Here is a 24,961-nt window from a genome sequence, read left to right on the forward strand (position 1 = left end):
CAAACACAAAAGGATCGAAGAGAACAGAAGAAAGCTGTCACCTCCACTCGTTCTCGATTGGGGTTTGGTTGCGGAAAGAGTGAGACGTTCTTCCATCCAATGTTTTGAATACGTACCGGATGGCGTACCAGTCAAGGTATTGAAACGAAATATTTCAATACTGATACCGTTTCGTGTACCGTTTCGGAATAGTCGATATATGAATAAATTATATATATAAATATATATAAAAATTATATTCCAAAATAATAGTCCATATATGAATAAATTATATATAAATATATATAAATTATAAATAGCCTAGTTTGAATTGTGGATCAAAAAATAAGTTTATAGTTTGAAAACATGAAAAAAAAAATTAAAAGCCGAAATATCGACTAGTACAGGCTGAAATACAGGCCGGTACAAGTCGAAATATAGGCTGGTACGGCCGGTATTTTATCAACCTATATTTAGGTTGGTACGAAACATATATGATACCTGTACCGACTACGAAATTGGTACAGAAAATACCGACCATACTGTACTAGTACGGTACGCGATTAAAAAGAGTGGTTCCATCCAGCTCTTTTGTTTATGTAAAATATCATGTATTGCTTTTATTCTATTAAATTTTAAATTTGTTATTTTAAAAGATAAAGATGCTTGATCTATTAATTGATTGGACAATATCACATTATCGTAATAGAATAAAAGTGATGCGAGAGTGTTACTATAGCATTAGTACCCTTTGTTCCTTGTTTGTCGACTTTTTTCTTTTTAAATTTTTGGTGACATAATTTTTGTTTTGCACGTATATTATTTGTACAATTACAAAATATTGATTGAATGAACTCAAATTGAACAAATCTATTAGAGAAACTCAATACACTTTTCGATAACTCAAAAAAAAAAAAAAAATTAAAAATTTATATCCTTTCTAAGTTTTAGTGAATTTTCTGTGCCCTGAATTTGAATAACCAAAAAACTCCCACAATTAATACAAAAGAAAGAGAGCAAAATGAATATATTTAGAAGACATAACAACATTAACATCCTAATTATCTAGAATTTGATCATGTCCTTTTTATTAATATATAAAATAAATAATAAAATTTATCTATTCCTATCAACTTAAACTTTTGAAATAAATGGTGATTTCATATCCCCCTCATGTGTGGGCTCGACTCCCCCTCAATTAGTAGTCCAACACGTAGAATATTTAATTAAATATGGTAGAGTATAGAGTTAAAGTTTGAACTCAAGACCTTTATTCTAATACCATGTAAAATCACCACTTGTCCGAAAAATTTAAGTTAATAGGAAGACCTAGATTTATTATTTATTTTATATCGTAATATTTTTATTTATAGGTAAATAATTTGTACAAATAATTTATGATGTGCAAATCCTGTACACTTTATTTGAAAAGAAAGGACAAATCTAAAACCGATCTGAAAAAATTATTTTTTAATGATAGGTCTCATTTTTTAAAAAAAAATGAGTGTTGGATTTGCACACTTTTACATTGTATATAGTATTAATCCTAGTTATAGATTGGTATGAAACACAAATATTTCATATTTTCAAAATAAGATGAATAAAAAAATTTAAATTTCTCAAACCAATTGGGACATAAAGACATAAATTTACACTCCCATTTTCAAATATATATGTTTTCACACTGGACCAAAAGGTCAAAGGGAGAACCGAAATTTGCTGTGTCTCAGCCAGCTCTCGACGGTGTCGATTCGTCTCAGCCTAAAATTCATCAAAAGCAAAAGTAAAAGAAATGAAAAGAAAACATAAATAAGTAAATCAAACAACGAGTAGTGCCTCTCCTGCTCCCTCTTGCCATTACTCTCCCTCTCTCGCACTTTGTTATTTTCCTTTGCCATCATCATCGTCAGCTTCTTCGTCTCTATACCCTTCTCACCCCACCTTTCTTTCCCTCTTCGCCCCACCTCTGAGCTTGATGACACCAATCTTTGCCTGCAATTCCGAGCCTTCTTTTTCTTTCTTTCTTCCCCTTGGTTCCTCCCACAAGTCGCCAACTGTTACATTTTCCTTCCTTTTCTTTCTTTTCTTCTTTATGGGCACCCTTCGTTTTGCCTACCCTCTTTCCAATTCCAAACATTCTAAGTCCCTGATTCTGTTTTTCTGGGTTAACGGGGTCTGGAATTTCTGCTAATACTTCGTAATTTTATGGAGCTCAGCTTTTGGTCCCGCTCTTGTTTGCATAGTTTCCAGCCGTTATAATCCAACCTGGGTTCATTTTTTTCTTTTTATCGTTTTAATTCTTTGTCATTCGGTGATTTGAGCGTGTTCAGTTCTTACAATGCTGCCTCAGCAGCAAAATCCGCCCGAGACTTCGCATTCTCTGCAGCAAAAAAATGGTCTCGACGACAAGAGCTTGGAAAGAGATATTCAGTCCTTCTCCATAAGGTGATTTCATTTTGCCTACATTGGCTTTGAATATTGGTGTTTCTAGTCTTTTATGAGTTACTTTTCTTAGTATTTTATGTACCAGCATTGCTCTTCGATATTGCACTTGATCACATGCACCGCTTCTGTTGAAACTGGATGATATTTCTTCAGTGAGCAAATGAAATTTATTTTCCTTTGAGTTAATATTTCGAGAATCTGATTGTAGAAAGAGTTATAATTTATGTTTCACATGGGATGATTGGAATAAATGGATGAGCATACCTTGACATAATTAAAGATTAAACTGAATCTTGGTCAAATCTTGTAATCCGTTTCTTTATCAACTTTGGCATGTGTTTGAATTGCCAGCTTTTTTATGTTTTGGTCTTTTTTCTTCTGGTATAGTATTTCTATCAGAAATTATCCTCTTATTACCCCTTTTCATTTGTTCTTTTACAATTCTTATATGTCCAGCTTTTACTAGTTTTTGAGATTTGATTTCCTTTTCTTTTCAGTACTTCTTACGCAATCTCATGCACCTTGATCTTTTTTTATGATGAATTATTCAGTTTGATTTGTTCAACTTAAGCTGTTTGTCCAAGAATGGACTGAGAACTTGCTGGTAACTTTCTGTACTGCAGGCAGTATGCTCTTGCATCTCGTCAAAATGATATCTATTGTAACTGGCCATTTCCGGAGAAATACTTGCAAATCTGTTTTAAACACGGTATCCACAATGTTTTACCACCCTTTGAACCCCGAGGTTCTGCTATTCTATCACTCAGACAGGGTGCAAGTTTCAAGTGTTCTGGAAAAGATAATGAAAAGGATAATTCCTTTGACGATAGAGTGCAAGATTTTGTTGGGCAGGAGAAACTTTTCAAATATGAGTGTGATTCATACTCTTATGAAGAAATATCAAAACGTTCCAGCCAGGATTGCCATTTATCCCTTTCTAGTAGCTGTAAGTTTGAAGAGAGCAACCACATTACTTCTGATCTTGCTTCTTCTGTCATAGTTCCCAAAGTTCAACCTTCAATTACAATGCCTAGTTTGCACCTTGATGTTGATCAGAATAGTCAATCACAGACTTTCACAAAGATGTTGATGCATAAGCTAAAAAGGCGTAAAGGGAAACGTAAGAAACGGTCGATGGTGGATATTTTAGCTGTGGCAAAGAATTGTACTTTGGAGGATCTTTACAGAATTAACAGAATATTGGGATGTGGTTCAGAAAAACCTCTGGAACATGGGAGTGAAGGAAAGGATGCTGAGAATAATTGTGAATCTGAGCTGACAAATGAGTGCTTGGACAAGAGGCTTCAAAGGGATGATTGTGAACCTGTGACTGTAAATGCACTCAGTAAAAAGCAGTTGGTACTAAAGTTCAAGTTCAGTGGACACAAACCCAATTAATGAAACAGACAAACAGTTCGGCAGCATATACCAAGGTACAGGTCCTGGCCCTATAATTTTTCTGTATTCTATGGTAATGTTGACTTTCAAACACTCAAGGCATTTGAAACAAATGCTCTAAATTAGTAAGCATAAAAGCTCTCTGAAAGAGCCACAGTTAAAACTAAGCTTGTAAAAATCACATTGAATATAATCTTTAAGCATACAAGTAAATGATGACAATTCAATATTTACCAGCTGGCACAACTATATCCTAGTTGTAATACGTTGTTTGTAATAATTGGACTTCTGATAATCTTTTAGTGGAGCTGCATACTACAGTACTCTAGTCTCAATGTAAATCTTCATGTACTTCTGTTTTAATCGTGTCTGAGCATATTGCAGCATCCCATTCCTTTTTGGGATCAAAGTCCAGAATATAATTTATTCTCCCTAGTGGCCATCTAAGAGTGCAGGAGAATTTGTTGCTGTATTTTTCTTCATAAACGGTATTTGTAATATCCTGAATTTAGCTTGAGAGGGTGATATATGAGATTTTACATTATCTGGGAGGGAGAAGTTTTTGTAATTTATAATAGTTCTAAGGAGCTTCAATTGTAACCCTTACTAGTTTGTTTATAGCATTGGCCTAGTTGTTTAGGCTTCGTTTGGATAGTGAGTTCAGATGAGATGAGTTGAGGTGGTTTGTGAATAGTAATGATAATATTTGAGTTAAAATGAGATGAGTTATAAATGGTTTGAGTTAAAATGTTTTATGGGATTTTTGGAAAAGGAGAGACAAAAAGTTGAGTAAAAATATTATAAAGTTAAAATATTGTTAGAATACAACTTTTTAATATTATTTTTGTTTTGGAATTTAATAAAGTTGAATTGTTTTTTGTGTTTTGTTTGGAAGTTTGGAAAAATTGTAATAATTAGGTAATGATTAGATGAAAAAGTTGAAGATTTGAAATTAAAAAATGTTTGTGTTTGACAGTTTGTAGTGTTTGGACATTGAGATGAGATGGGATGGGATGAAAGCATCTCTCTATCCAAACCAGGCCTAGGCTTTCCTTGGGTCATTACAAATGATATTAGAGTCAACGATGCATAGAAAACTGGACCTATACTCTAAATAGAGGAATCAAGTTTACAATCCTTGGAATCACTATAAATTGCAAAAATTTCTCTCTCCTAAGGAATTCGGGATTTTATTCACCACCCTCTCATATGCTCACAATAGCCACACGAGTACCTGTTTGTCCTAAAAGCACCCATATGCAGACTAGATTAGGTTCAATAATTCTGGTAAATAAAATTAACAATTCAAAAGTGAAAGAAAAAAGTCGCTCTCATGATGTTCTTACAAGAACGTGGCCTAATAGCTATTGCCACTTTAAGATATTGTTCTTTATTTTTATCAAGATATCATGAGCATAAATAATTTCACTGCAGTTTTAGGGCTGTATCTTGTAATATTTATCACTAGCTTTTATGAGAAATTAGATGTTTTTCTTGACTTTCTAGCTGATTAACAAATCTGCTAAAAACTCTTCCAATTACAAACCGGGATTTTTCTTTTTTCTTCTCCTGTCCCCCACGATAATGCTTGCAATATAAAATATTAGTTCTGCTACATGCCCTACTATGGAATCCATTAAACCTTTAACTGTTACATTTTCATCTATTAGACTATTTGGAAACAGAAAACAGCGGTTAATAGAAAATGGCTAGTTGATCAATGGGAAAATGATGTGCATGAGGTGGAAAATGACTTACCCCTCTCTAGGGTAGCAAGTCATTTTCCTCCCCTTGCTTTATAAGTTTTTCTTCATTCAAGCTATAAATAGACGTCTTCTTTTTGCTCAAATGAAAGAGAGAATCTTTTGCTGAAAATTTTTATTGTTACAAATAATCTTAAAAATTATTAAATGGATTTTCTATTTTTCTAGAGTATATTAATATTATGCATAAAAATTATTAGCATATAAATAGTCATCTATGTAGTCATTATTTTCAGTGCAACCAAACACCAGAAACTTTTTTTGATAAGTACTGACTCACACACACACACACACACACACACACACACACATGCATATATGTATGAGTGTATTGTATATACAAATTACTTGGTTGTTTTAATATATCATTTTGGAATGAGACAGACTTGTGGCAACTAGTACCATTTAATAAATCTTGTTACAGTGTCAGTTCTGGCTTTCATTCATGTAGTTTTTCAGTGATCAATAAAGTTCCATTTTCACAGGTTTCAACCTGAAATATCTCAATTTAAGGTCATAGAGTAATGATAAATGACAGATTGATAGATATGAAAATGCTATACCTGCCGGAACCACTGCTTGGGTAACAACCTAAATAATTAGCTTCTACAGAAACATATAGTCTCCATGGGCTACCAATATCTGCAGTATGGCTGATCTATAAACTTTTGATCGTCTCTAAGCTGTATCATAGAATATCCAGGAAAATATAGGCTTCAGACCAAATGGTATTTCCACCCTCATACATAACAGGTCTCCCGAATACCTTTTCTGTTTATCCAAACAAAAAAGTTATCCGGGAAAAAATAATTTGTGTGGTTGCCAAGAATTTCAAAGGTTAATCCAAAAACGCCATAAGTTCAATCAAAAGAAAGAAAAAAAAAAAACGGCCTAAAAAAATCAAATGGAGCATAAATTGTATACTGACTCAGTAATTTTTCAGCAGATCTTCTCACCATCTCTGCCCTTATATATTAATTGAATGTGTCCTACTCGCTTGTTATCTAAAGAAACTTCAATGGACTGCTTCTATTTCTGTCAATTGCTCTCTTTTCAATTGCTATAACTTCTTTGTTGATTCTATATATTACAGGTTTCAGGTGCTCTTAGTTGATTATGAAGCTATGATCAGACGATCTTTCTAATTTCTTTTAAACCCCATATGGTCCTTACGAGGCAGTTGGGCTCATGTGGTTGTGCAGCTCCAAGCACCATGTACAATGCCGAGGGGTAGAGAAAGGGAGGTTCACTCAGCAGAGAGCCTTTTAGGTGTTGTTTATCGGGAAGGAAATGGGATGGAGATTATCATATGCATTGCTGATCTCTTTTTTTTTTTTTTTTTGGTTCAAATCTTTATCATTGCCTAGGTGGAGTACAGTGGGTAGCCATTGACTTCTATTGTAGGTGCTGAACTATGCCAAGAACCAGAGTCACATGAATTGACATTCTTTTTCCAATTTGGTAAGACTTATCATAGCCATTTTTGGATTGTTAATTAATACTCCTTTTCATCGTGGATTTTGTCACCTCCAGTACTTGAAGTGTCACATTTCAAGTGATTTTCAGTGGTGATCTATAAAATTACTTAAAATGTGTAATTAAGAGTGAAATTTTTTCAGTCCGGACTGAAATCATGTTGGTCGGTCTTGGTCCAGGGTATCTGAGAAATTTGGTTTTCGGTCTGGTCCTAGGTTGTGGTTTTTTTTAGACCGGATCGGACCAAAATGTTTACGTATAAATCATATGATAATATATAATTATATAGATTAGACGAAATATTTAAAATATTTAAATATTTTTTATATATAATATATTATTTTATATAATAGTTGTATAAGTTAATTATGTAATTATCATCTAATCTATCACATTGATCTTATAAAATATAAAATAATATATGCTATCAATTAAGTAATATATCATATGATAATATATGGTATTATATGTAGATATATACTCTACTATTTACACCTAATTAAAGTAATTAGATAATTTTCTTTTAAGATACCTAAGTTGCAAGTAAGTATGAAAAGTCTATGAATAATGAAATTATTTAATATTCATTAACCATATATAAACTGTTAGAATTGTAATATAAGTCTAATCACTTCTTGAACATAGATTGTGCATTGTTTTGTGATCTTAATCACTTCTTGGAGCCTTATTAAGAGATGATGAATGAGAGTTGTTTACATGTTGTTTAGGGATGTAACCGGTCCAGTCCGATTCGGTTTTAGATAAAATTTAGAACCAATCTGGTATACACCGGTTTTGCATTTTCAAAAACCGATTACGCACCAGTTAATCTCCTAAACCGGTACCTTCGGTTTTACTGGTTCCATTCCGGTTCGGTCCCCTTTTTTGGTTTTAATAAAATACAAATTTGTTAGGCCATAAAATGTTATTAATATATATATTTTATGTTTAAAGCATATGATCAAATAAATTTCATGTTTAAGATTAAAATTTTATGTTATAAATTATAATAACATTATCTTATATATAATTATAATTTATATTATGAAGGATTATGTTGACTAGAAACAAAATGAGTAGAATATTTAGATCTAATTCAACTATTAGTTTCAGGTCGTCGGTACCACCTGACATTGTTAATGAAGAAGATTGTGCTTTTGAAGAAACTTCTCCAAGTGATTTCAACCAATGGAATATCCCAAAAATTGATTCAAACTCTATTTATCAAACCTCTTGGGTTCAATCTACTTTTAAAACTTTTTTTAATGTTAGAACAGTTGAACAAACCTATGTTATTTTAAAATCTCAAGAAAAATGTTACTTGTTTACTAAAATCTTGATTCAAGATTTTTTGAAAAAAAGGCTACAAATACTTATAATTTATATTATTATATATATTACATATATAAATTATAATATAAAAAATATTATATATAATATTAAAAAAATTAATTTAAAATATATAAAGAGGTTTACTAGGTACAAGCGGTTTGGTGCACCAAATCGCGCACCAACACTCACATAGTTTTTTTTTTATTAAAAAAATAAAAGAAAAAAAAAATTGAGAGAAGAAAAAGATCCTTTGTCTCAGGAAAATCATTTTTGTTTTCAATTCGTATTGTTTTATTAAACAAATGCCTTACATTTAACATCGGTGCGCAGTTTTTTGCACAAAATCACTTGCAAGAAGACTTTTTAATATATAAAATAGCCAACCGGTCCAGTCCTAAAATTCATAGAAACGGAACCATACAAGTACCGACCGGTTTTGGAACTAATGGACTGTTCCAAAACCAGACCCGTTCCATTGGTTCGAGCTAATCCGATCCGATTTTTCGGTTAAATTTTACATCCTAATGCTGTTAATGAAATAGAAATATGGAGGTTGTTGTTACGTTGGGAGGACTGGAAATAAGTTCTTTAAGGGGAGTTGAGTTGGTGACATAATCCTTGCATGTAAAGTGACTTGTCTTCCTTATTTATTTATTTATTTCTAATCATGCATGCTTAATATTAATAGAAATAATAATATGAAGTACGTATTGTCTCATAGAGTGCTCTTTCCACTGTCAATATACAAAATATATCTAAGAAGATTATATAAAGGTATACAACGAAAAGCTAAATTGATTGTTGTCCATTGCGCCACTGAGTACGCATATTGATTTTGATATCAATAAAATTTATTAACTCTGCAATCTTCTTGAGAGTGCAGATTTTGGCAGATATTATCAATGATTGAGGCTAATTGTCATATTGGTGATCAAGGGTCCTCTTTTTCAATAGCTGTTATAATAACTTGAGCATCTTCTACCAGAATGGATGGACTTCTTTGAAGGTAGTTTGCAAATTGTCAAGCTAGAAGAGCAGCTGAGGCTTTGCCTATGACTGGATTTGCAGATTAAATTTTTTAGGCCCATATTTCTAGGATCTTACCTTCAGAGTCGTGGCATACTACTGATGATATTGAGAATGAGTCTCTTACTAATACGTCAAAGGAAAAACTTCAATGGTTCCGAGGAGGTGGTAGCAAGTTTAATCTTGAATTGAATTTTAATTTTTCCTCTCATGCTTGTTTATAAGCTTGGTAAGACTTTTACAGCTGGACTTTTGCAATCCTTAAAGAAGGATCTGCATGATTGTGGACAATTTCATTTCGCTGCCTTCAAATAAAATCCAGCATTAACACTGCAAAAATTTGGAAGGAATGTTTCTCTGAAGCATTCAATCCCAAGATCAGCTCAGGATTTATTATTATTAAGATCCAATCTGGCATTGAGTTAATTGGAAGTGATGCAAGGTTCAAAAGCTAGCTACTTTGACTCCATAGTGTCCGAGTGAATGTGTCCTATGAAGAGATGGATCATTATTTTGTCTTCTTTATTACACAACAGACAATTTCCAGGTAGAAAGTCTCGAATAACTCTTGGTTTGGTGGGAAGTATGTTCCATATGATTTTTCAAAGTAGTAACTTATGATGATCATAAATTTTCAACTTCCAAAGTTTCTTCAATAATGGGCTTGGAAAATTTTGCAATGGTGTACCGGAATTTTTTGCCACTATATGGTAGACAATCTTCATGGAAAATTTCCCATTGTGGTTCGGAGTCCAAATCAGCAAATCCTATCTTTCATTATTTTGGGAGAAATGAATTTTTTGGATTTCTGTAATGCTATCTTATTCAAACAGTGTTTGTATTTTCAGAGTATTCCATGAACAAAGATTTTGTATAATTAAATTAGAGACCTTCAAGAGGGGATGTACCTTATTCATTTGGTGGAGAGGCCTTGGTTTGAAGTTTTCCATTATGGAGATCCAAGGCTCTGATCATACATTGACTGATCATCTGTTGAAGATTTGATAGCATTTACCTTTTGAAAATAGCCCTCTTATCTTGAGAATTTCCTTCTATAGCCATGAATCTGATGATTTTGATTTAACATTTCAAAAACTTGTGGCTTTGAGGTATTTTGTTGAGAGGAGCGAATGCCAAATGCCTAAATTAGGTTGACTCATTTCCCATCCTTTTTTTTTTTCACTAACAAAACTAAATTCATATTTTTCATTATTCTTAAGCCAAGTCTGCCTGAAATTTTAGGTTGGCATATTGACTTTCATGACTTCAAGGTCAATTTTTTTTTTTAGTCGTTGGAGAAGCCCCATCGGAAAATTTTAAAGCTAGTATTCAAAGACTTGCAAATTGATTTCAGTAGTAGAAGCGACGACATTCGATATGAAGGAATAGTGCTTACCACTGTTCTGATTAGCATGGTCTGTCATGCTTGTGAAAGAAGCTTATATTTCCAACCCTCTAGTTTTTTGTTGATTCTCTCTAGTAATTCTTTATAATTCTCGTTTTTTGCTTGTTGAACGATGTTGGAAGGTCTAGACACTTCATCTTGGATGAGGATGACTTGTATGGCATTATCTGATTGATTGCTGCTTTGGTTGTGAGATTGGTATTCCTTGTGATTAATATTGATGACTTCTTGTGATTTATTCTTTATCCTAACCAATCCTGATATTTTTCCAGACTTTCAAAAATTTCTTGAGCGTGCCTTTCATTTACTCTCATGAAATGATTAAATCATTTGCAAATAGTAAATGTGAAATTGGAGGGATGTTTCTACTTAGTCGAACTCCTTCAAAATTACCTTGATCTGGCTATTAGTCTAGATATCACAAGATTGAAGAAACCCCTAGGTGCTCCATTAATAAGGATTGAGAAAGATGTTGTTGTGACACATTATTTAATCAGATTGATCCAACCACTACGATATCCCAAAACTTTCATTACCGTGAACAGAAAATCTCACTCTATGTAGTCAAAAGTTTTTTTTTTCCATATCAAGCTTTATTGCCATTAGTCATTTTCTCCCCCATTTTTTCCTTAGGTTGTGGAACAGCTCACATGCAATCATTGTGTTTTCTTTGATATTGCAAGCGGGAATAAAAACAGTTTGGAGTGGGGAGATAACGCAGGGCAAAGTGGTTTTGAGATGATTGGCCAAGATTTTGGTGATGATTTTATAAATGATATTCGTCAAGCTAATTGGGCGGTGATGATGGGGCGAACTTGGGTTGGGAATATTTGGGATCATAGCAATATTTGTGTGATTCATCTGTCTTAGGACTTTACCATTCTAGAAGAAATTTTGTACGACAACAATTACTTCTCTTTTGATGATAATCCAATAATGTATATAAAAAAGAGCAGTCATACCATCTAGCCCTGGTGCTTTTTGGTTTGGAATTTGTCTTAAAGCAGCAAATATTTCCATTTGGCATAGCACTAAAGTAGGCATTGTCTTGATTCGTGACTTGCTTTTCAAAAAGATTTTTGAGTAGTCCCGAAAAAGATTGAGTTGAGGATGTGTATATGGACTGGGAATAATTAATGAAAGAAGACTCAAAATAGATTGGTCCATCGTCTAATTACCTATGCCCAGTTTGATGGAGTCAATCACATTACTTCGCCTCCTGATAGTTCTTGAGAGGTGATAAAACATGGTGTTGAGGTCCGAAGATGTTAGCCATGAGATTATGGATTTTTTGCGCCACATGAATTCTTCATGCTTTAGTTGTTCTTGGAGATTGTATTAAAGCTTTTTTTCTCTTGCTTGGTTCTGGAAGGATGGGGAGCCTCCATTGCTGGTTGGCTATCCCACAATCCAGTCTTTCTCTGATAAGTGAACAACTCTGTTTGTTATTAGTCCATATGAATGAAGGGCGTGTGAAACCTATATCAATTAGGCCATGAGTTTCCATAAGAGTTCTCAATCTTCCAATAGAGGGGGACGAGGTGCCCACCAAATTTTTCAGATTGGTTTAACAGACCATTGAAGTGACCTATACAGCAACATGGACATGGGAGTGCTTGAGATATTGAATCCAATGTTTCCAGAAACTTTCTTTGAAGTGCCATTGAGTGGGAGTATATACATATGTAACTAACCAAGGATGATAAGAAGTATCAGAGGAAATCAAAATAGAGATTGTATTCATATCAATATTAATAGGTTCTACATCTACTCCCAGATGCCATAAAAGCAAAATGCCTATTTTTTTTCCCTGAGAATGGAAAATTTACAAAATGGTGAAAATCAAGACTATTCACAATAGATACGGTGCATTTTATAGGCACCAAGGCTTCCGATAAAAAGTTGGTGTCCGAGTTATATTTCTTAATATTAACCCTTAAATTTCTGATTGCTTTGGGTCGAGCGAGTCCCCTGCAATTCCATACCATTGTCTTCATGTAGCTGGTGGAGGTAGTTTAGAGCTCACATCTTCCTTGTAATAAGGCTTCGACCGAGCTTAGTCTCTAGGTTTTTTAATTTTTCCTGGTGAACCTGATTGCATCACAAGTGAGATAAGGGTTTGACTGCGCTTGTGGACTGAGTAATTTGTGGCTTCTTTTTCAAGGGTTGAAATTCTTCTGGAGTAGGGGATGATAAGTGTGATTTTTATGTGATTTTTATTACTATTTTATTTATGAAAAGTGTGAGTTTTCCTTTAATTCTATTGATTTTATTTTATTTCTATATATTTTTCTTTATTTTCTTGGATTTGAAGGAATGAGAAGATTTAATGCGAAATGAGAGCATTTTGGTACAAAAGAAGAGACTACGGATCCAGACCCACGAGAGGCGACGTGATCTAAAGAGAGTCGAAAAGATTTAGGTGAGGAGACTCAATGACGACAAGAGTTGGGCGATGAGCGAGATATTTTACCTCCTGGGCAAGAAAACTTGGCGATAAGGCTCATGGCGGTTAGGTTGGACGACAAGTCTAAATGACCAATTTAAAAGACAACCTAAACGATATCGTGGGCAACAACTAGCCAAGGCAAGCAGCTTTACCGCTCGGTAGGTTGGCGAGATGAGTTTTTCATCTCGTTCAAGAACCTTACATCTTGTCCATTGGGCGAGGAGACCAATTATATTCAGCGCACACGGCATCTACCCAGTGGGACCCTTCTGAGTTCTGCAATCAATCTGCTGATCACCAAATTTTCCCGAACTCCCAAATCATGCCGCTTATTACTAAATCTTCCATTTTAGATTATCCCGTTATTCTTGGGATAATTTTCTTTTATGTTAATATTTATCTTTAGAAACTATTTTCTAGAACTTTAGGCTTGATTGTAGCCGCATTTATCTTGTTTCCATATTTGAATAGTGACATCTATTTAATCCTAACTTCTGGGATGAATAGGGGAGAGCCTGAGTTTTTAGAGTCCAATAGTCTAGAGATTATTCCTTAAGTTTCTTTCAAGAAGGTGGATCTGAAGAGCAGGAGCAAGAGCTGCATGCTTCATCAATCGATTCCAACGAAGAATACTAGTTTTATTTTTTTTTCTTTTCAATTTCATTATGAGCTAATTTTATTTTCTAGAGCTTTGATGTAGTCTAGCATTGAACACACAATTTATATTCTGAGTTATTTTATTTTCAATATTTTCATAATTGAGTATTTATTCCTTGTTCATAATGCTTGTAATCTTTTAGCTAATTATTGTTCGATCTATTGAATCGTAATGAGACCGAGAGATGATTTGTGATTAAGCTCCAGGGTTAAGCATCAATAGTTGAGCGAAAGTATAGTTTTTTTTTGTTTGGAAAGAGGATGGCCCAATTTTATTTGGCGGAGAAAAACCGTGGTAACAGATCAAGACCCATGAGATTTACATATATTCAAAGAAGAAAACGTCCTATCTATCAAACTTAAAAAATAGCCTAACATTAAAATTTAGATCCAGAAAAAAAGCGAATAATCTAGAAAGCAACAGAAAACTAGTAAGGTAACCCAGAATAATCCATACGAATAAGACCTTTTAACATGCGAAGAGAATCCCCAATCTATTCCAAACAAGATTAGCCCCTGCTACCCCTTGTTTAGCCAACCAATCTACCACTTGATTTCCTTCCTTGAAGATATGTTTTATGGAGCAACTTATGGAGTGAAAGTAGAGATACTTTACTGCAATTAGTGTGATTTTTGAGAAAAATTCAAAGAACTTAATGAGTCTCCAATTAGTGAAATTCACATAGAGATATGAAGTTATTAATTGGAGATATTTTTAGTATTATTCAAGAGAAGATATTGAATAGTTAAAGAATTTGTATCATCAACTTGGGATAATTGAAATTCTATAACAAGAAATAATAAATTGTGTGGGATTCACTAGGTGAAATTAGACGCTCTAGATCTATTCTTATTATCTTTAAAATCTTAATTTTAATACTCTTTTCTTTAGTTTAATTTAAATAATCTATTCTTTAAATTTCAGTTTTCCAAATAGTAATTAATTTAGTAAATTTCAGTACTCAATAGCATAATTAATTTCTGTGGATTCAACATCCATTTTTTTAAAAATATTTTACTACTTGTCACGATTTTGTGCACTTGCAGATATTTTCAATATAACAAGGGGTGCACAACCTTTTAACAATGTGTTAAGATTTGGGTGGAGTCAAGTTCACTTCTTCATTGGGTTCTTTTGGATTGTTTAAAATTAACACATCATCGTATGAGCCTTGAGTTGTTGGGCTTAATGGGCTAGATAGACTTAGGTTGCACGGCTTGGGATGGAGGATTTGGTGAGCCCATTTGTTTAAAGAAGGGCCTTGGAAAATAAGCTGTGAAAAGAGAGAGTTGGGCTTATTGTTTTGGGCTGAATTGGGTTTGTTGCACCTAATTGCCAAGCCCTGTTGTGTGTAGTTGCTTCCATTGAACTTGCCATATGAGTTTCTTTCGTACAGAGGATTGGGTGTAATCCTTATCCTGTTGCGTTGAATCAGTCAAAGAGAAGACGAAGTAATTAGCCCCCATTGATGTGAAATTTGAGCTTGGCTTGATTGATGGGAGAGTGTTTACTATGAAAAAATTTATTCCTGCTCTGATCGGGTTTGTATTGTTAGGTGCTTAGGAATTTATTTCTGTAGAGTAGATATTGCGGAGCTGTAAATCATTGCCACTTATTGCCGAGAATTCCATCAGAGTTGATGAGAGTTAGGAGATTCCCGATTGCTAGATTGGAAGTGGATTTTTTAGAGCAATTCCAGCATTTTCTTGTCTGTTTCCGCAGGTGAAGGTCATTGAGTTCATCACTTGAATATTTCTTATCACTAAGTTTTCCCATGCGTTTTTGTTAAAAGCTCTAGGAAGAATGAAAACTTGTTTCAAAGGGTGTGTGATGTCAATTTCAATCTTGATTCTGATATATTTTCTGCATGTTATTCCATATTTTGTATATTCTTCTACCTCCAATAAAGTTTCCAGTGCTTTCCCAATATTTGTAGCATTGTCATGGGTCATCTAGTTGAGTGGGAGACCATGTATCTACATTAGAGATGTAATACGAATCAGGCATATTTCTTGCAATGTTCAGCTTGGGGGCCAAGGTTTGAGGATGAGTAGATGGCCTTTGAAGTTCCATGGAGCTTAACTTAGGACTCTGTATTTGTCATGAGGAGACTGTAAAGTGAATAAGAACATATTAGCTTCCAGATCTTCTAGTAAAAATTTTTGTATGAAGTTCCATGCTGCTTTGATGCTTACATGTATTGCAAATTTGTTCAGTGGATGAGCAGCTACTAAGCGTCCAACCGGTGCAAGCTCTGAGCTTTTTTATACTACTTCAACTGCAGGTTCTACATTGAGGTCCTACCAAGAGAGTGCTTCTGTTTGTGAAATCAGTGACTCCATTTCCATTCGGTTGGAATTCCTTTTAGAGTTCTGTATTAGGGGTTTGTCTTAGGAGGATAAGAGGTACTCCATGAAGGAGTGGGAAGACACTGGGTAGTGAAGGAAGACTATAGAGAGAGAGGGTGAGAACTTTGGGGGACCATACATGGGTGTTCTTTTATTTGTTGATTAAAGACACTAGAATTATACATGAAACCTAAGTTTTGTGAACTCTAGTCTCACCAAAACACTTCCACATGCATGTAAAGTTGATTCATCACTTTTATCTATGCTTCTCTTGAAGCTCTTGTTAGAAAGAGAAGTGAGAATTCACAGTAGAAAAAATGTAACAAGTGGCTTGTCTTCCTATATTAAAGGGAAAGCCATTTTTTCTTTGCACGCATTAAATGCAAGCAAGTTTTGCAACCCAAAAGAGAAAGCCAATTGATTTGTCTATCTGCATGTCCCCTAGGTGCAAGACTTTATTTGTCTATCCTCATGTCTAAATTTTGCAAATCTCATCTATAAAAGCAAGCATTTAAAAATTGAGATATAGAGAGTAGAAAGCAAAGAACATGAGATATCACAGGGATAGCCAATTGAGTGTTTCTCAGTGACGAGATTGTGAGGGTTAGGTGTATTAGGACTTTGGATTTAGTGATTTATTACCACTCTTTTGTACTCCACTTTTGATTAGTGTATTCGCTAGTAGATATAGGCTTTTTCTTCAAGCCAATCCACTTAAATTTGGTGTTTTGTGTGAATACTGAAATCTATTCTTATATTTTTCTACTTCTTGACCATCCTAAAATCTCTATTTGTCACAACAATCCTTAAAAATGATTTTTAAAGAATGATTGAGGGCATAAAATGATTTTAACACCTAAAAATGATTTCATAGTTATGAGGTGAGTCATGGAGGAAAAAACTCTTTCATGGATTTCATTGGAAAAAATATACTTGTAGATGTCATGACTTAGTTTTCTCGAGTCATTGTATGAAATGTTTAAGTGCCACCAATTCGTTATTAGTCTCGGAATTAGAACCTGATCTATTCAATTAAAGCTTTAATCCCAACCAAACTAATCATAGTTTAAATAACTTGATTCCTCAATAACTAGCCTACATCATTCAATCAAAAGCTCAACTGGGGTGTCAATTGAACCCCCTTAGTTTGGAGGGTGTGTGTGTGTGTGTGTTCAACACCTTAACCAAGGTTACGTAGTTGTGATTTCTGGTTTAATTAGCGGTTCAACTAAAAAGTGTGTAAGTGTGTGTGTGTGTGTGTGTGTGAGAGAGAGAGAGAGAGGGAGAGAGAGAGAGAGAGAGAAATTAGAGCAACAAGTAGTGGAGCCGTTGATCTATCAAGCTGCAAGCTTGCTGCATATGACCGCTATAATGATGATAACGTGGGAAAGCACGAGTGAGGATTCTTTAGACTATTAAAATGCACATGTTGTTCAGGATCAAGGAGATCAATAAAAAGTAGGGACTAATCAGATTAGGGAAGTGTTAAGTTTACAAAAAAGTCTCATATAAACCAAATTTATAAATTGATATAATTTGTTAATATAAATTGATATAATGTAGTGTGTGTCATCTGTGTCGTATGCAATTTTGGTGAATGGGAAACCGGAAGCTACAATTTTACTAACAATGGGTTTGAGGCAAGGAGACCCTTTGTCTCCATATTTGTTCCTTATTTGTGCAAAATGGTTGAGTACTTTGATTAACTAGGTAGAAGCTAGAGGGGGTACAAAAAGCACTCACCTAATCTTTGCAGATGACTGCATTGTTTTTGGACAAGCTAACTGGAAGGAATGGAGGAGGATCAAGAGTGTGTTTGAATTGTATGAACAAGCCTCGGAGCAGAGCTTAAACAAACAGAAGACTTCCTTGTTTGTCAGTTCCAATACTCAAAGAGAGGAGATAATTAAAATAGTTAAGGATGTTGGAGTAGGAGTGCAAAATAATTGTGAGAAGTATTTGGAGTTGCCAATAATGGTGAGGAGGTCTCATGATAATACCTTTAGAGGGATAAAGGATAGAGTGTGGAATAAGATAAATAACTAGAAAAACCGGTTCATTTCTCCCTCTGGGAAGGAAGTGTTTTTGAAGGTAGTGATACAAACAGTCCTTACATACCATATGAATGTCTTTAAACTTCCTAAAAGGTTATGTAAGGAGATAGCAGCTTTGATGGGCAGATTTTGGTGGGGTTTTAAACAAAATGACAGAAGGATCCAGTGGAAGAGCTGGACAAAATTGGGGATGACAAAGTCTAGTGGAGGCTTGAGATTTAGAGAGGTCGAAAGCTTTAACTAAGCTCTACTTGCTAAATAATGTTGGAGAGTGATTACCACGCCTAATTCAGTTGCAACAAATGCTTTCAAAAATTTGGAGAAGTCAGTGGGGTTCTTTAGAGTTCCTAAAGAAGGGGTTAGTTTGGAGGGTTGGAAATGATGAGCAGATTTGTATTTGGGGAGACAAGTGGATTCCTAAGCCGTCTTTATTAAGTATTCAATCTCCTATTAAGAATCTTAACAAATGCAAAAGTGAAAGAATTGATTGAGAATGGTATGTGGAATTACAAGCTGGTAAGTGATACTTTGTTGGAAAATGGTAGAAATTGTGTGTGGTCTTCCTATTAGTTAGGCTAATTCCCAAGATAAAAAATGGGATCTATAGTGTGAGAAGTGCATATCACATTGAGATGTGCAGAAAGAGGAAGGGAAAAGGGGGTCCATCTGATTCTAAGGTTGGAAAGGGAAACTGGAGAAGTTTGTGGAATTTAAACACACCAGAGGTTGTGAAAATGTTTATGTGGAAAGCAGTGAGTAATAGCTTACCTACAAGACAAAATTTAACTAGAAGAAAGGTGGTGGAAAACTCACTTTGTCTAGTATGTGGTCTGGAAGAAGAGTTTGTTTGTCATGTATTATGGAGTTGTAGTGCAGCTCCAGGTGTGGGCTAAGAATTCCAATCCTGTACAGAAAGTGGCATCAAGATTAAGGAGATTTCCTTTGTCTGTGGCAGTTGATGGTGGAAAAGTTACAAAGTGAAAAGTTAGATCTTGTGGCAACAATTATGAGAAATATTTGGCTGAGAATAAATACTTATGTGTTTGAGGGTAGATTCAAAGGGCTACTGAGTTGTTTATACAAGCTCAAGAAAACTTCTTAGAGTTCAAACAAGACCACGTCGATGGTAGTATGGAGAGAAATGGCAGGATAGTGAAAATATGAGAGGCTAGTTGGAAGATGCCAGAAGCTGGTTTTGTGAAAATAAACTGGGATGTGGCTTTGGATTCAGAAAAGAAGAGAATGAGTATGGGAGTAGTGCTGAAGGATGAAAATGGAGAAATGTTGGTATCTTTATGCAAGACAATAGAAGGTATCGGTAACCTAACTCTTGCAGAATTACATGCTTTGTGGAGGGCTCTAAAGGTGTGTGCTGAGTTGAACTAGACAAAGGCCATATTTGAAGGAGATGCACTGGCAGTGATTAAATCTGTAAATAGATCAAGAAGCAATTGTGAATGGAATGGATAGATAGTTGAAGATATAAAACAAATTTTATACAATAAACAGGATTGGAAAATACAACATACTTGTAGAGAAAGTAACAAAGTAACTCACACACTAGCTAAGATAGCACTTACTGTTAGGAAGAGAAGATTTGGATAGAAGAAGGGCCTTTGGGCATATATACTTTTGTATTGCAGGACAAACTGTGTAATGGTTAGTTTTTGATGAAATATAAAATGGAGGTTTCTGTTTCAAAAAACAAAAAATAATAAGGGGTTCAGCTAAAAAGACCGATGAGAGAAAAAGTGTGTGCGTGTGTGTGTGTGTGTGAGAGAGAGAGAGAGAGAGAGAGAGAGAGAGAGAGAGAAATTAGGGCAACAATTAGTGGAGCCATTGATCTATCAAGCTGCAAGCTTGCTGCATGTCACCGCGATAATGATGATAACGCGGGAGAGCACGAGTGAGGATTCTTTAGACTATTAAAATGCACATGTTGTTTGGGATCAATGAGATCAATAAAAAGTAAGAACTAATTAGATTAGGGAAGTGTTAAGTTTACAAAAATGTCTCATATAAACCAAATTTATAAATTGATATAATTTGTAGTAGTATATTAAATTATGAAGTTTTTTCACAAAAGAGTAGATCAAACCGTATGATAGCAAGTCATATTAGCTTGTGATATGTTTTTGTAAACTAAATATTTCTTATCAAATTATGACTCAACCCTTTGTCACATTTAACCATTCGAATAGACTCCTTTAGGCTCTAGCTAAGCATCTTTATAAATAAGGTACTACTATGCTCCTTTATTGCAGCCAAGTTTTAACTCAAGCTTGTAAAACTTCTATAGAGAAAATTATGACCTAATACTTGTGATTATTGTATCATTGTAAAGTTTCAATAAATCAAGTGATGACTTCAACCAAGATGTCCTTTTACATGTCCATAATGGATTGAAATGCCCTTGCTACAGATGGTGATCTGACCAAAGTGTCCATGCAAGAGATCTAAGTTAGGTTAAAATACCCATGCCACATATCCAAACTGACTAAAATACACATACAATAAATCAAATCAGATAGGAACAACTTTGATCCAAATCAAACCAACTGACAACTAGAAATCTCCAAAACCAGCTTCATCTTCATCTTTTTTCGCACTCCCCACTCTTCATCTACCCTCTTATTGTTCTTTATTCTTTTGTTCTTTCTCATATGCTTCTATTCTCAACTTCTTGTTCACCAGAGAAATTTCATAGCCATGTTTGTTTGTTGACCGTGGCGCAACCACCAACAAAGATGGAAGATTGTGTCGACATGACCGGATCTAACGACCCGCGACCATGGTAGAGATGGAAATATAGAGCAACCAGAATATCCTCACTTTCGCACCAAACACCCACAACATTGTCGTTGCCATGGGTCTGAGATGAGACTTCTGGTGTGTATTTTTGCCATCAATTTGATGGTATATAAATGGAGATTTTTGGTGGCTATATGTGCCGTCAACTTGATGGTTTTGAGATGGATTCTGAAATGTATATTTCTGGTTGTGGCACTACCATTACCATGATTCTGAGATAGGGTGTGAGCACTCCACTAAGATGCGAGCAAAGTGCTCACCCCCAGATGTGAGATGTTGTGGCTCACCATGTAATTCGACCAATTTGGTCGGTGGCTAGAGATCACAAGTTATCTGACCAATTTAATCAAAGGTTGGATATTGTGAGATTTGGTATGCTTTTCATGCATGGGAGCTGAGCTCCTACGTAAGCATTAGTCCAATGGAGCTGGTATTTGCTTGAGATCCCACAACCATTGAGCACAATTCTTAAGGATGTAATGTGAGCAAAGTGCTCACCCCGAGGGTGGGATGTTGTTTCTCGCCTAGGGCGACAAGCCCTTTTGCAAACATCATTTTAATTTTTTGGAATGCTCACCCTTAGATGAACACTTCCCATCGAGTTGGTACTATTTGCCAAATCTCTTATGGGGGTTGGATACTTTTGCTTGCCTCAAAGTGCTAGCACTCACGTTGCTGGTCATGAGCAAAATTGTCTTGCTTGCCCTCGGGAGACGAGAGCTTCTGTAGTGTTGTTTCTTGCCCAGGGTTCAAGTGCTTCACTTGCCTTTTGGACTAAAGCTTATTCGCAATTCGGGGTGCCGGATGTTGTTGATTAATATAGTGCTTACCCACGAGGGTGACAGACACTTTTGATCAACATAATCGTTATCTGGATCGAAAATGAGCAGCACAACGGCTATCCCAAGTGCAGGAGGATGTTGCGTAATAATTAGAAATAAATTCCTAGATCCTCTCCTCAGGAAAAGTAATTTAAAATCAAACTCATTTGAAATGGTAAAAATATTCACAAAGAGAAAATAAAAATGATGGTATGTGCAATGGATGGAAGAGTGCAACAAGAATGAAAAGCGCACTAGTTATGGACTAGATTCATATTTTTGGATTTTTGAGTGTCGAAATGAAATGTAAAAGACTAACAAATTGAAATTAACAATCGAAGAATCAACTAAACTGAACAATCTTAATTAATCTGAAAATTAAACAATAAAACTGAAATTATTTAAGTCCTAATTAAACTTTAATCAATCTAATATACAATGGAACTAAGAGATTAATAAAACTAAGCTAAGAATTAAACTAGATTAGAAAGTAATTGACAAAATACGAACTAAAAATTGAAAAGCCCCAAAATCAAGATTCTAGGGTTCATCCTTGTATTCAAATAAAAAATTATCAAAATCAATCCATAGCAATTGTAATCACTATTAAATGAAATCTTAAAAAAGCGAGAAAAATAAATAACACGAAGTAAATAAATAGCAAATAAATTGCCCAAACTTCTAAGCCAAAAATCTCAAAAATATTCCATAAACTTTAAACTGAAATTAAATAAAAATTAGGAAATAAAAAGAGCAAGCCAAATGAATGAAGATTGAGGTGGTAGGCAATGGAGGAGAAGGCTGGAGCAGCAATTGGACCCCAAAGGAATTCTTCAAGCGGCGCTGCGTCCTTTCCTTGAAAAAGTATGTTATTCCGTCCGTCCCTCAAAAAAAAAACTCTTGCCTTTTTTTGTATTCCTGTTCGGTGCGGCGTGCGTGCATTTCCCCCTTTTTTTTTTCTTCCGTGCGTCTTGCAGGTCTTGAGTCCCTTTTTGACATAAGATCTTTTTTTTTTTTCTTTTGTTACTTTCATCCACTATCCAAACACCAAGAGGTTGGTGTCTTTTTTACTTCTTTTTCACTTGCCTTTTTCTTTCACTTTTCTCATGCATTTATTTTCTTAAGTAAAATAAATAAAAAATAGAAAAGAAAAGAAAAAAAAAATAGAATATAAAAAAAAAATATGTTGTGCATGTGAATGAACATTGTCCAATTAAATCACAAGTTATAAAATTAAGCATAAATCATACTATTAACCAATTTAAATCACAACTCGGATTTATTCATCTTAATCATTTTTCCATAAAAAACCAATAATAATGTAATGAAATAAATAAAATATATTTGTTCTAAATGTATAAAATATACAATAATTCAGCTCAATCACACTCCCCAACTAGCTTTTTGCTAATCCTTGAGCAAAATAGTGAAAATTAATTGAGATGAATATTGCATAAAGATCGAAATCCAAACAAAAACAATCAAACACAATTCTGAATTCTCACAAAAGTGACACGTTACTACTCAACGCCCAGGGGCTATACCCACCAAGACTATCTCAACAATCTTTCACATAGAATTGAGGCAAATGACTCAGAACTCAAATGTGTGTGTGGAGCTAAACTAGTTGTGTGTTCCTCATTACTAACCATCATTTTTCATAGGATTTTTCAACCTTAAGATTAATCATTGCTGATTCTAACTACCTCAAAGCCAAGGGACTAGCAGTTTTCACGCCAGCTCTGTTTTTAAAGGTTGAACACTCAACCCCCAAAGTCTTAGGTAACTGTTTCTAGCCCTTTACTTAGGAAAGCTCACTAAGTCGCTTTTATCCCTTTTTTTTCTATTCTTTTCAAATCTCTCTTTTTTTTTTTTTTAGGCATGGCTCGGTAGTCCTGCAGTTTACTTCTCATGTGTTAAATCAGTGAACAGTAATTAAGGAATACTACAAGTGTAAGCATATGCAAAAATGTCCTTCAAAATTTACCCTTCATTCTACAAAAATCTTATCAAATCTCATCTCAATAAGTATAGCATCCCGGTTTTCAAGCCACACATCAACAAAATATGATGCATCAAAAATCATGCTCTATGCTTAAGCTTGAAAATAAATCTTCACAAAATGATTTCACTCAAGTATTCTACCAAGATGCTCAGATTTCACAAAATACTAGAAATGGAGTGTGTGTCAATCATATATGTATTAATGCACATCATATTAACTTTTTTTTTTAAATCTGTGCACACACGCTACCCCCCAACTAGTGAGAGACATGGTCCTCAATGAGTCGAACGAAAGAAAACAAAGTGCACAGGAATAAGAAAGCAAAACAAAAAACAAATCAACATGAAATATAAAATTAAAGCAAAACAACAAATAAAAACAAACAAAATGCAAGTAAAGAAAACTGTAAAGGGTGAAAAGATCAAAACACTTCCCTGAAACCTTGCACAAGCAAGATCTCTTCGTGTGGATCAAAGACCTTCAGAAACGGCTTTAGACGTTGTCCGTTGACAGTGAAGCAATTGCTATTCTTCGGATTGACAATGTCTACCGCCCCGTGAGGATGAACCTCCTTTACAATGTACGGCCCCTTCCATCGAGATTTCGGCTTCCTGGAAAAAAGATGCAATCTTGAATTGTAGAGGAGCACTTTTTGATAAGGAACAAGATGTTTGTCATGCAAGGCCTTCATTTGCTCCTTTGCCAAGCGGGAATTATCGTAGGCCTCTCTCTTTATTTCATCAAGCTCTGAAATCACATCAACATCATACACCTCTGACTCGTCGCAATCATCAGGTATCTTACAAGTATTGAACACATTCATTTCCAATGTCATATGCCCGAATGTGAGTTTCAGTACTCCACTTCGATAATTTATCAGTGCATTGGAGGTAGCAAGGAATGGGCGCCCAAGGATGACAGACGCCAGGTAAATAGTAGTGGCTGGCTGTTGCATATCAAGAATTACAAAATCCACTGGGTAGTAAAATTT

General features: G+C 34.7%; 1 protein-coding gene across 1 annotated transcript; it reads left to right on the forward strand.

The window, feature by feature from the left end:
* The first annotated feature begins 1,818 nt into the window (after window positions 1-1,818).
* Window positions 1,819-6,830, forward strand: LOC121254153. The gene is made up of 3 exons (XM_041154113.1): window positions 1,819-2,424; window positions 3,048-3,857; window positions 6,679-6,830. The coding sequence occupies exons 1-2, from the start codon at window positions 2,318-2,320 to the stop codon at window positions 3,820-3,822; spliced, it is 882 nt and encodes a 293-aa protein (XP_041010047.1). The 5' UTR covers window positions 1,819-2,317; the 3' UTR covers window positions 3,823-3,857; window positions 6,679-6,830.
* Window positions 6,831-24,961: the final 18,131 nt, after the last annotated feature.

This window comes from Juglans microcarpa x Juglans regia, chromosome 1D (genome assembly GCF_004785595.1).
Source record: "Juglans microcarpa x Juglans regia isolate MS1-56 chromosome 1D, Jm3101_v1.0, whole genome shotgun sequence".
Taxonomy (NCBI): domain Eukaryota; kingdom Viridiplantae; phylum Streptophyta; class Magnoliopsida; order Fagales; family Juglandaceae; genus Juglans; species Juglans microcarpa x Juglans regia.

What these genes read in the sequence shown, in the direction of transcription:
- LOC121254153 (XM_041154113.1), top strand. Translation starts at nt 2,318, where the DNA reads ATGCTGCCTCAGCAGCAAAATCCGCCCGAGACTTCGCATTCTCTGCAG. An exon ending in ATTCAGTCCTTCTCCATAAG is followed by an intron (nt 2,425 to 3,047) that starts GTGATTTCATTT and finishes TCTGTACTGCAG; the next exon opens with GCAGTATGCTCTTGCATCTC.